At 45.0% G+C, this 11,705-nt stretch overlaps 1 protein-coding gene across 2 annotated transcripts in view; it reads right to left on the bottom strand.

Moving 5' to 3' along the window:
- Window positions 1-4,183: 4,183 nt before the first annotated feature.
- The window catches only part of Shisa9 (shisa family member 9), a 313,031-nt gene continuing 305,509 nt past the window's right edge, over window positions 4,184-11,705 (bottom strand). For both annotated transcript variants that reach the window (XM_041676321.1, XM_041676322.1), the window contains one exon: window positions 4,184-7,638. In XM_041676321.1, the coding sequence (XP_041532255.1) occupies window positions 7,259-7,638 (380 nt within the window). In that variant the 3' untranslated portion in view covers window positions 4,184-7,258. The remainder of the gene's footprint in view (window positions 7,639-11,705) is intronic.

The following is an 11,705-nucleotide window of genomic DNA, read 5'->3' as shown; positions in this document are numbered from 1 at the left end:
TTGCCCTGCTTGTTATATGGCCAAGAGGTTGAGGATGAATTGGAAAGAACCGAATGTCAATTGGCTTGGTCACTGAGAAGCTCTTTGTTCCCTGAGCAAGTTTTACATTTCTGGTCCTTTGTGATTTTTTTTCTATGAATGGAAGATAACAAAATACTATTTCATAGGGTAAAGGAAACATGTAATAAAATAATTATAATGATAGCAAAAAATGCCTAAGTATTTATCTGCCAAGTGTCAAGCCCTGAGCTAATTATTATTATATTATCATTGTTATAATAGTATCATTATTATTTTTCTTCTCAATAACAGCCTGTAGTAACTATATTGCTATCTCTATTCTATGGAAGCCTGGAGATAGGGGTACTTCTGTTTCTCCTAAATCTGCCAGTCTAAGACCCTTGGGAGATATGTAGGTAGAATTGGGGGGGGGGCTTGTGAACTTAAATGGGGAGAGCATTGTTTTCGGAAGGCTCTAATTGAGATTTAGTGTGTTTCTCGATGGGCAGTGGTGGCACACGCCTTTAATCCCAGCACTCCGGAGATAAAAGTTGGTAGATCTCTGGGAGTTTGAGATCAGCCTGGTCTGCAAAAGTTAGTTCTAGAGCAGGCCCCAAAGCTACAGGAAAAACCCTGTGTCGAAAAGAAAGAAAGAGAGGAAGAAATTTAGTAAGTTTCCCAAGTGAAAGTGATAAATGTAGCAACAAAACAAAAAACAAAACAAAACAAAGAAACCTCCAATGCCAGTGGGATGTGTCACTGGGAGAATTAAATCACGGTTGCAACAGAAAGCATAAACTGCATACTCAGGGCTTGGAGAGATGGCTCAGTGGTTAGGAGTACTTGTCACACCAGGATCTAGTTCTGGTGCCTGAGCTCCTGAGCAGGCTTTTTGGAACCCATTCCCTATGGTGGGATAGCTTGCTCAGCCTTGATGCCAGGGGTGGGGGTGGGGTTGGTCCTGCCTCAACTCAATATGCCAGTCTTTGTTGACTCCTCATGGGAGGCTTTACCCTTTGGGAAGTGTGGTTGGGAGATGTAATAGGGGGAAAGTGGGGGCAGGGACGACAACTCTGGTTGGAATGTAAAATGAATAAAATAAAAGATTTTTAAAAAGAGCTCTTGATGCTTCTGCATAGGACCTGGATTCAGTCCCAGTATCCACACTATGGCTCACAAACACTTGTAAAGCCGATTTCAGGGGATTTGGCACCCTCTTTAGCCTTTGTTGGAACCAGGAACACACATGATGCATATACATACATACATACAGACAAATACATATATACACATGAAATAAACCTTTGGTGAAATAAGAGATTGTGCTGTCATGACTTAGAAACTGACCACAAGGCTTTCTGTTTTAGCACATTACTGAAAATACATATATTTTTACATCACAAAAATGTGGAAGTTTAAAATATTTTCATGACTATATTGTAAGATAATGAGCTTTGGAATTCTACGGATTTTGAGTCTGAGCAAGGAATCTACAGGCTTTACCAGATACCCTAAGGCAACAAAAGCACCAATAGTTAGGTCTCCAACCAGACCTGGTGGTGCACATCTGAAATTCTAATGCTTAGAAAGCAAACGTAGGAAGATTCCAAGTATAAAGCCAGAGACTCTGAAGAAAGAAGAGAGAAAAGGAAGGGACAGGGGAGGAGGGTCTGTCTGTCTGAGTCCACAGCTGGTTGGCAGCCAAGTACCTAACAAGTGCTCAAACGCTGGGGAGTGCAAGGACAAGGACATGAAACAACATTTCAGTGTTGCAGGGCTTCAGTCTGTTGGCTGGCGGTTTCCCTATCACAGTGGTGAGCAGGGCTTCAGTCTGTTGGCTGGTGGTTCCCCTATCACAATGGTGTGCAGGCCTTCAATCTGTTGGCTGGCGGTTCCCCTATCCCAGTGGTGAGCTTGGCTTCAATCTCTTTGTTCGTTATCAGTTCCACTATCACAATGGTGTTCAAGGCTTCAATCCATTTGTTGACTGGTGGTTCCGTTATCACAGTGAAATGCAGGCCTTCAGTCTGTTGGCTGGCGCTTCCCCTATCACAGGGGTGTGCAGGGAGCTCCACTCAGGTGAGCGGACAAGACTGAAGATCAAGCCAGACTTCCTAATAGACTCACAAACAAAGTGACTTCCCACGTCTGGGAACAGTGAAGTGTTGGAGTCGCTAGCATTGTGCACCAGGCCTGTATATTACAGGACAGAACCTTCCAGTGCTGGACATAAAGACAAAGCAGGCTGCAGAGGCTCCCTCTCTGGGTGGGCACGGTGTCATTCCATTCCCTCTAGATCCTGAAATCTTAGGGAGAGTCACAGAGGTGAGAGCCAGTGTGCTACCACTCATGTCCCACCCTGAGCAGCTGCCTTGAGGGTAGTCAGGAGCTTGTCCTGAGTCCTGGCGGCCCTAACTCACCCCCACTTCATCTATCCTCTGCAGAAGCACTTAGGAACCAGCATGCTTCTCCAGCTCCCTTGCTGATCACATGATCACAGATGGGAACTGCTGGTGGAGCAGTTTCACCAAGTAACCCCCAGACCAGTGGGAAATCTCCAAATCAGGGTAAGGCCCTGGCATTCCCCATGGCTTGATCAGGAGAGCCTTTTTGAACATCCCCAGCTTGGACGTGTTATTCTGGAAGGACCACCAGTCTCTGGACGTGAGCAGCCGCCATGATTTCTTGCCCCAACTCTGACATCTTTGCACAGGTTGAAGTTGGTTCACAACGACTGGTTTCTGGTTGCCAATTGGTACATCTGTGCTCCATCTCTCACACTAAAAATATCTCTGTTCTTGTACTCGCCAGCCTAGGACTGTTTCCTCATGGGCAGTCCCTGGAATCAGCTAATGCATGATACACATCAGACTTGGATAGGGTAATTCTGAAAGAGTGTGCTTAACACTTCTTCCTTTAGAGATAGGAACTCACTGTCACGTCCTGTCTGACGTAGAACTCACTATATAGACCAGACTGGCCTCAAAGTTAGAGATCTGACTCCCGAGTGCTGGCTTTAAAACACACACCACCACACCTGGCCATACCTTCTTACAGAGTTTATATTCATGAAAGCAAGGAAATGGAACCAGTCCCTAAGTAGCATTAAAAGATAAACTGATAACAAAAATGAGTGACATAAAACTGATAGAGTATTACTCAGCTGTAAGTAAATATGAAATCATGAATTTTCAGATCACATGGATCTTGAGAGTATACCATTACACAAAGACAGACAAAGACGGTACCTTCTGCTCTGTATGGATGCCAGCCTAGAGTGCACACATGTGTGAGGGGAAGACTGGGTGATGATGAAGGATGGGGACAACATAGGACAAACACAGGAAAAGATACGGGAGGCTGGGAGCTGCAAAGAGGCCAGGGGGGCAGAGAGATGGGGTTGGGAGAACCACAAACAGCACACTCTGTCCCCAGATGTCATCATGCTATCTGATACATTATATGCTCATTTTTAAGCAAGAATAAAATCAATATAAGTGAAAAAAATATTTACCTATAACCTTAAGGCTCAACCATCTATGGTGGCAACAGACATGATAAGGTCCCTGGTTTGCGAGTTTCCGTGTTATCTTCTCTGTCGCCTCCCAAGATCCTATCTTAGTTTTTCAGTTTTATTATATGCATTTATATGGAGCATTGAGTACATGGCAGAGGGTATTTGTGGAGGAGACAGTTCTCTCCTGCCATGTGGGTCCCATGGGTCAAAAGCAGCTTACAAGTTTGGCAGCAAGCTCCTTTTCCAGCTCAGCCGTCTTGCCAGCCCACCTTCACTGAAGTGAATTGCTTTCTTTCAGCATTTCTAGAGGAGCTGTACTATGATGCAGTTTAACAAATAAGGGGGAGCCTTATTCCATCCTGTCAGTAGTCATGCCTACAGCACCCTGTTTACTAGTAGACACAAAGTCTGAAGCTCAGTGGGTTCTTTCCCATGAATATAAATTTGGTGATGATGAAGAGGCCCAGCAATGCCCCATTAAGGACGTGTGCATACTTACCAAGAAGACTAAGCAATATGTCTGGAAATCTTGTCTAAGTCGCTGACAACTAGGAGCCTCAGCTCCCTGGGAGGATCAACTCTGTGAGTCTCAAAGGTTCATTAATGCCTGGAAACTCAGATCAGGCTGTAAGTTTTGATAAGGATGAGGAAACATCTAGAGCATCACATATAATCAGTTTATTGCCAGGTAAGAAATTCATATTAATATAGTGAATACATATGTTTACAAATAAACATTTTTAGAAAACAAACAAATGTTTTTTCTTCATTGTAGGAAGTGTTACTGTATCATAAACTCTGCAGTGTGACAAGTGTTGACACAGGGTTACTTGCAGAACATACAGTTACTAAAATCTCTGCACATAAAATATGCTCCATTTACACAAAAAAAAACTGGGGAGGGGTAGATGAAATTCCAGGCAGAGCCCAAGGGGGATGGAGGCTGAGACACTCCAGGAAGGTGAAGGAAAACCAGACTCTGGTTCCATGGATAGAAATCAGGGGTCACATGGATGGAGGAGAGGAACGTTTTATAATCGCATTTTTGTCTTCTCTTCTCCCCGGGTTGTCCGCAGGAGCACTGTCACAAGGAAGCCATCAATTATCCTACAGGTCATGTTCCTTCTAAATATCAGAAGGCCTATCTACCCTTCCAAGAGGAAGTCAAAAAATAAACAGATCTACTCTGCCTAATGGTCCCTGCCAAGTTCCTCTCCCAAAGTCAAATGGGAAGTCATGAGACAGGTGCTTTGTGATTGTCCACGGCCCGCATCACTCGGGAAGAACATGCTACATCTGACTGGAAAAACCGCATCTTTGAAGTCAAAATTGCAGCTGCAGACCTAGGAGCCAAGTTCACTGGATGAAGTCAACTCCAAAAAGAATGAGCAAGAAATAGAATACTATAGACTAGAAATCAATAAAGAGGCTTGAATTAGAACTAGATACAGGGGAGCATGGGCTGGACGTAGGAAAGGGCTGCAGAAGGAGACCTGGAAGCATCTCTCCGGCAGGTCAGCCCAGCGATATTGAAGTATGTCACTAGTACATGCAAATCGTATGTCATGGAGGTAGCATATTTAACACCAACTTTAAAAAGATTTTCTTTTTATCTGCTTTCCCCTTCACTCAGTTATCTCAAGGGAACTCTCTATTGGGTACCAGCATCTTTAACAACACTGGTGTCTTTTTGAGGGAAAAGAGACCAGAGCAGACCTTCACTAGAGTTTCATCTTTAAGCATCCATAATGCTTCCTGTCTATTCACGGTCACTGATGCTGGTGTTCTAGATGTGATGAAGACAGGTGTTTCCCTTTGAAAATAACATGGATTAAAAGCAAATCCCCAGATGCTGATGTGTTTCAAGGGTAGAGCTAACTCATGTCAAAGAGAAATATGCACCCCATAAGTTTGTAGTTCCCCATGGAGGGTACTGGGGTCTCAACATTTGTTCTGACCTCTGACCTCTGTGTTGTCCTCTGCACCTCTTCTAGTGAAATCAAAAGTTTGCTCTTTGCAGAATTTCTTCTATAAATAAGAACAGAGTTTTATTTTTTAAAAACTGAAAAGGCTTGATTTAGGCCAACTTCCTCATGCTTCAGATGGGAAAATGCCCCAGATAGATCAAAGACATTGCCAGGCTCTTCATAATTGCTTGAAACAAGGAAAATAATATTTGGATGTGCTGATGTTGCGATATCAGAGAGACTCAAGTCAGAGAATTAGATGGAATGCTCCAACTCACTGTCACCTAGATTTTTACACACACCAATAAAGAAATAAGTAAATAAATAACCAATAAATAATAAATAAAAAGGCTGTGAGTCTTTGGAAGGTTCCTGCCTATTAGCTAAGACCTTTAGGATTTATTTGAAGATTTTCCTCTTTAAACAAAATGCTCTTGCTTCTCCATGCACCTGTCTGCACTTCTGCTAAACGAAGGACTTCAGCAGGACCCTCCTTCTTGGGGCCCAGTAGCTGTTGGCTCTAGGAACCAATCTGGAAAGCGACTTTGGGAGAGTCCAGGGAGGAAAAGATGGCACAGAATACCTCCCAGGGTCATCTGGTAGGGTTGTGGGAATTCTGGAAGTGTCCTTAGATCCCCCTGATGTTGTAGCAGGCCCTTCAGAGTATTAATTGGCTGGGCTCACCCACAAAGGGACGATGTAACAGCACTGCTGTAGGAGAAACAGGAGGGAGGAGGCTGAAGACAGAGGGTGCATTTAGGAACAAGATCGTCACTTGAACAACAGCGACACACTGAAGGCACCACCCACACTTACGACGTTTCACTCCAAAGCAGGTGAAGCTTGGCAGCAGCGGCAGCGACACGCTGAAGGGGAAAGGACGTTGGGGACAGACGGTTCATAGAGGACATTTTTGTCATTGTCCCAGGACTTGGAGGTGAAGGAGAAACAGCAGGAAGTGGAGGTTTCTCAGTCCCCATCGCACCTCCTTTCACTCTCCAGCTGCAAGTTTTCTACGCTCTGGATAAAATTAACACTTTGTTCATTTTACGTCTCACTTTAGAAGTTCATTTCTTTGTATCTCTGGACTGTCTGGCCATCATATAAAGCCCATCCCTCCCAACATTGTGGTCTTTCAGGGAGTTCTCTAGAATGTTCTTCCCTTCCCATCACTGACAGCGGGCTTAGTGACTATTTACTTTGTGAGGTTTTTGCTTTCAGCTTTGAAGGTACGCAATGTTCCATCAGCGTACCGCTTAGGGTTGCCCTCACCACTTCTCTGTGTTTGCAGGGACCAGGAAATGCTTGGGACCTGAACAAATTCCTCCCCAAGCACTCTGAAACTGCCCCTGTCCGGGTACCCACCCTCTTCCTGTTACCGGAAAGACAGAACCTTGGGAATGGAGTGAACTCCATGGGCAGTTTGCCTAAGTTGTGCTACTTAGTTATATTTGTTATAATGGATTTCAGTCTCCAGTTAGGGAGAAAAGGAAAATGAGCCCCCACAATTTGGGCCTGAAGCTGAAAGTTCCCCCTCTGCTGTATTGCTGAATGTCCATGCTTCGGTCTCCCACAGCTGCCTGTTGGAGCATATTAGGCATGACCCAGGAAAAGCATGATTCCGTATCACGAGTAGGTCTGTGGTTGGTTCCTGTAGAACGGAGTGTGTGTGTCTGCTGGGGGGTTGGGCAAGACCAGGAAGGTGTAGGTGGGATGGTATTTTTTGCCTCTCTCAGTTGTGTGTGGTCTCCAGGGTACTCCCTGAAGTGAAAGCTCAGACAGTCACTTCTGTTTTGCTGTTGGTGATGAAGTACGGCTGTGTGGGCTGGAAATGCTGGGCGCGAGTCCCCAAGGGGTCGCAAGAGCCGGACTCAGCTATGCCAAGCTTGCCCTTGTTGCCGTAAGCCTGTCGCCGGAGAGACTGGTCACTGGGGTCCCAGGTCTTAAAGTTGGCAGTAGAGTTGTAGGCCAGGGGATGAGGGGGCATCTTGTTGGTGCGAGACTTCTGTCCATTCTGCTGGGCAGGCCCGTGCTCCGGGCTGAAGGCCCGGGGCTCATCTTCCACTCTTACAGGATGCAAAGGGAGATTTCCCTTGGCAGCCAGCTCTGCCAGGTGCCTGCGCTTGGTGTAGAAGTCATCATTGACCTTGTCAGCTGCACAAGGGAGTGGGCAAATGGAGGAGAGAGCAGAGACAGGGGAGAGAGAAGAGATAGTTAGGGAGTTAGACTGGTCAGTTTGACAATCCAAACAAGACACATCGGGACTCCACCTGGAACAAGACAGAGGCAATTGTGGCACCATGCCCTTCTCATGATCCAGAGCAGGAACAAGAGAAAAGTGAACCTAATTAAACACATCTAGAACATTCTAATTCAACGCTTGCCCCTAACCTTGGATTTTCTGACATTCAAGTGTTGTTATTTCATTATTAAAATAATAATCTTCGCTAAAGAAAACACTGGATATGTTGAGAAATATGTGTATTATCTACCACTCAAGAACAGCAGCAGCAGCCAGTGGATGGGTGCATCTTCATGCGGCCTCTTCCAGGCTGTGTGCGGACGTGTTGAATGCTTGAGGACAAGCATCAACTTCAGATGTCTTCTGAATTACTCTCCATCTTGTTTTTAGAGGCAGGATCTTTCATTTTCACCAACTCATAGACAATGCCAGACGGCCAATCATGGAACCTCGGGGATTCTCCCCTCTCGGTTTTCCCAGCACTGGGATTATGAGAGCAGGGACTAAACTGACTTTAAATGTGGTTTCAAAGTTTCAAACTCAAGTGCCCCCACTTGTACAGAAAACACATCACCAACTGAGCCGTTTCGGTGCCCTTCTCCTGGATTATTATTGGTGTGTAGTTTTAACTAGGACGGGGCTCAAATCCGGGTTCTGCCATCAACATGAAGTGTACCTTTAGCTGTGTTCCTTGAGTTCTACCACCATCCACTCCTGCATGAGGAAAGTACTCAAAACGAACAAACAAATGAAAACAAACAAAACATGTGTTTTACGGTGTTGTGTGGATGGTTAAGTGGTTTGGTGTGTAGCGAACACTTTCGGTACTTCTGTCTTGGCCAGCACTATTGTCCAAATATTTTTAATCCCTCCTCGGATAGTCTATGGAGCACCCCAGCTTGCCATAACTTACTACCAAGCAATATCTTAATGACTACATGTTATTTCGTTGGCGGTCAAAATGAACCCCTTTGTTGTTGAAAAGTTAAGCTGTGTTCAATATTATGCTCTTATAAATAAAGCTGAAATGAAAATCTATCTATTCAAACCTTTTGAATTAAGATTAATTTCAAAACACATTTTCTTAATCTGCATCAGAAAGTAGCAAACTGTGGCCCCCTGGGCACCACTGAAATTAGATACCATTTGTTATTCTAAATAATGTTTTCTTGTAAATGAAGCCACACCCCCTCACCTATTGCCTGTGGCTCTGGTGTGACTGAATTATTGTGTCGGACAGTGGCTGAGGAACCTGAAACACGCACTGCTCAGCCCTCTAAGGTGGACAGACTCCCGATCTGGCTCACCTCACGCAGACTGGGTCTCCAGAGTGCAGTGCTGTTGAGGTCTTGCTTCTACCAGCTATGAAGACGTGAGCCAGCTTTCGCTGCTCCACCTCACCCTGTCCTTTATTGAATGATCTATTTCTCCTCCCTTCTTCACCTATCTTTGTTTTTTTTTTCATTTATTTTTTAGAATTTCTTAGAAGAGTACTATATTTACCTCATTTACACCCTCCTCCATACGGCATTTCTCCCTTTAAATTCCTTCTTCTTCAATTATTATTTCTACCTATATGGTGTGTGTGTGTGTTCTTGGACTGGGTGGCTAAGCAGTAGGAGGGCTCATCTTTTCCTCAGGAGCCATTCATTACCTGTAGCTCTTTACCTAAAGGTGGGGCCTTATTTACTTAGATCCTTTTTATCTGATAATCTGATGGTTCCCCTTTTTAATTTCCTCTTATTTTATCTTGTAATTTTTTATTTATAAGATTCTTTTTGATTTCAGATTCATTTCCTAACAACACACATTTGAAATTGCTTCTCACTAGGACATATTTGTTGTTCATTTACCTCTACTTCTAACAGCCGACGTCCCGTAGCATTCTTTAACTAGACTGCAGCAGCTCTGGGAACAGCTGTTTGAAGCCCTTCCGTGTATATGAAGCCCGGCATCTTATCCTTAAAGGATAAGGAACCCACAGGCCTGCTATCCACATTCAACACAGCCAACGACCTTCCACCGACCAGATATCCAGTGAGAGCATCCCCCTGAATAACACAGCTACAGCCAGCCTGGCTAAGTCCGACCTAGAACATCCATACTCAGAATCACGATCCTCATAAGTGGTGGCAATGCTGAGCGTTATGTGGCATGTGATAGCTGATACACAGCCACACGGCGGCAACATCTTGTAGGGGGTAGGAGCATGGCAGCTTTAGGAAACCAAAATGCCCAGGTGGTACAGGGAAGAAAACAAAATTATACCACTGTCATCTAATGTCCCATAGGCAAGACTGACTCATCCACGCCCGTTGACGTGGCTGACCGAATCCCTCCATGGGACTCTGGGGTATTTTAAAGAAGTGAAGGGCAGACATAGCTTTAGTACCTGGGGGTAGAACAGACACCTCCAAAGGATGTTTTAAAGATGATTTCAACCACAAAGAGGTTATCGGAGGCCAGTGGGGTGAACCACTTTCACCTGGTAATGCAGTGTTCATGAAGCTCCCACCCCCTACAGTATTCTCATCTCATCTTTGTGGAGTGAGATGAGAGGCTGCTTACCTGACACACTGCATGTGTTTCCCTATTTTAATGTCACCTAGTAAAGGAAACAGCAGATTCACTGAGCAGTCTTATAAGCCCCATTAGCAAATATATTAACCTAATCAGCCCTGCTACCTCATAGGCAGATGGCTGACAAGCTGACCAAGAAACAGATGCTGTGGCCAGCCATTCAGCAACACTAGAACTCTCTGATTTGATTTTCTCTATATCTGAAAAAGAGGGAGAAAGAAAGAAAAAAGTGCTTTCTTTCCAATGAGCCTAATTGCCTTGAAGGAGCCAGGGCCGTAAAATACAACGGCACCTTCCTCCATCTGTCTCTCTCGCAATTAGCAGCAGACACCGTGCAGGTGCAGGTGAGGCGAACCCTGAAATGGGGAGCCAGTTCCTGAGACAAACAGCACATCTGAGGGGTTCAGTGGAAGGTCTCCCACCTACCTCCTTCCCTCAGGCCACAGAAATCTCCAAGAGGGTTTCTTACAGCTCTTTGTCACCTGGGAAGCAAAGCCTCAGCCAGAGTTTTCACCAGCCCCTGTCTATCTCTGTCTTTGGATCAATAAGACAATGAAATATAGCAATTAATCTTCCAATTACACTCAACACAGGGCCCGCATTCTTTACAGAGCCCCCAAATGTGCACGACTGGGCTCTTGGATGCTGCAATGGGGTACTACGAACTGACTGGCTTTAGACAAGAGACATGACCCTCAGTTCTAGAAACGTGTAGTTACCATGGCGGCAGAACCACACTTCTTCTCAAAGCTTTGCCTTTTGTAGTGTCTGTTGGTTGCTGGCAATTTGGGCATTCATTGTCTCATAATTTCTTGCCAATCTCTCCCTCTCTTCCTCCCCCATTTCTCTCTGTGTGTGACCCTCTCTCTCTCCCATCCCCCCCTCTCTGTGTGTGTGTTTCCAGATGTATCTCTTGTATGGTCTCAGTCATTCTCTTATATTCCACATTAATCCACTGTGCCCTTATTCTAATCTGGTGGCATTTACAAAGATTTTATTTGAACATGTTTACAGCCTGAGAGGACATAATCTTGGGAAGCATTGTTCTACCCAGGATACATAGATTCCTTTCTGTTCTAGAACACAAGCCCTTGAACCTCACTCCTACTTCTGTTAGGTAAAGTTCATTTTCCAGCCCCTGACCAAAGCTTCCTTCCTAAGGGTCTTCTCGTCGGCCCAGGAGGAGCACTTCCCCGTGTACCCGCCTGTTATGCCCATCATCCCATCATCCGTTTTGCTATATGACCTTTTCCTTCTTAGCCTTTTCTTTTCCTGTTCACTAGAATACAAGGCAGAGCGTGCCTGTTCCCACTGCTGTTTCTCAGACTCAGGGCCTCGTGCACAGCTGGAACTTTCCATGACAAGGAGTCAAACTGTAGCTCATGTGTCCCACGTGGAG

This window comes from Microtus oregoni, unplaced genomic scaffold (assembly GCF_018167655.1).
Source record: "Microtus oregoni isolate MIOR12 unplaced genomic scaffold, Mior012 000027F_ref0000203, whole genome shotgun sequence".
NCBI classification, from domain to species: Eukaryota; Metazoa; Chordata; class Mammalia; order Rodentia; family Cricetidae; genus Microtus; species Microtus oregoni.
This window is presented reverse-complemented; position numbering and strand designations above follow the sequence as displayed.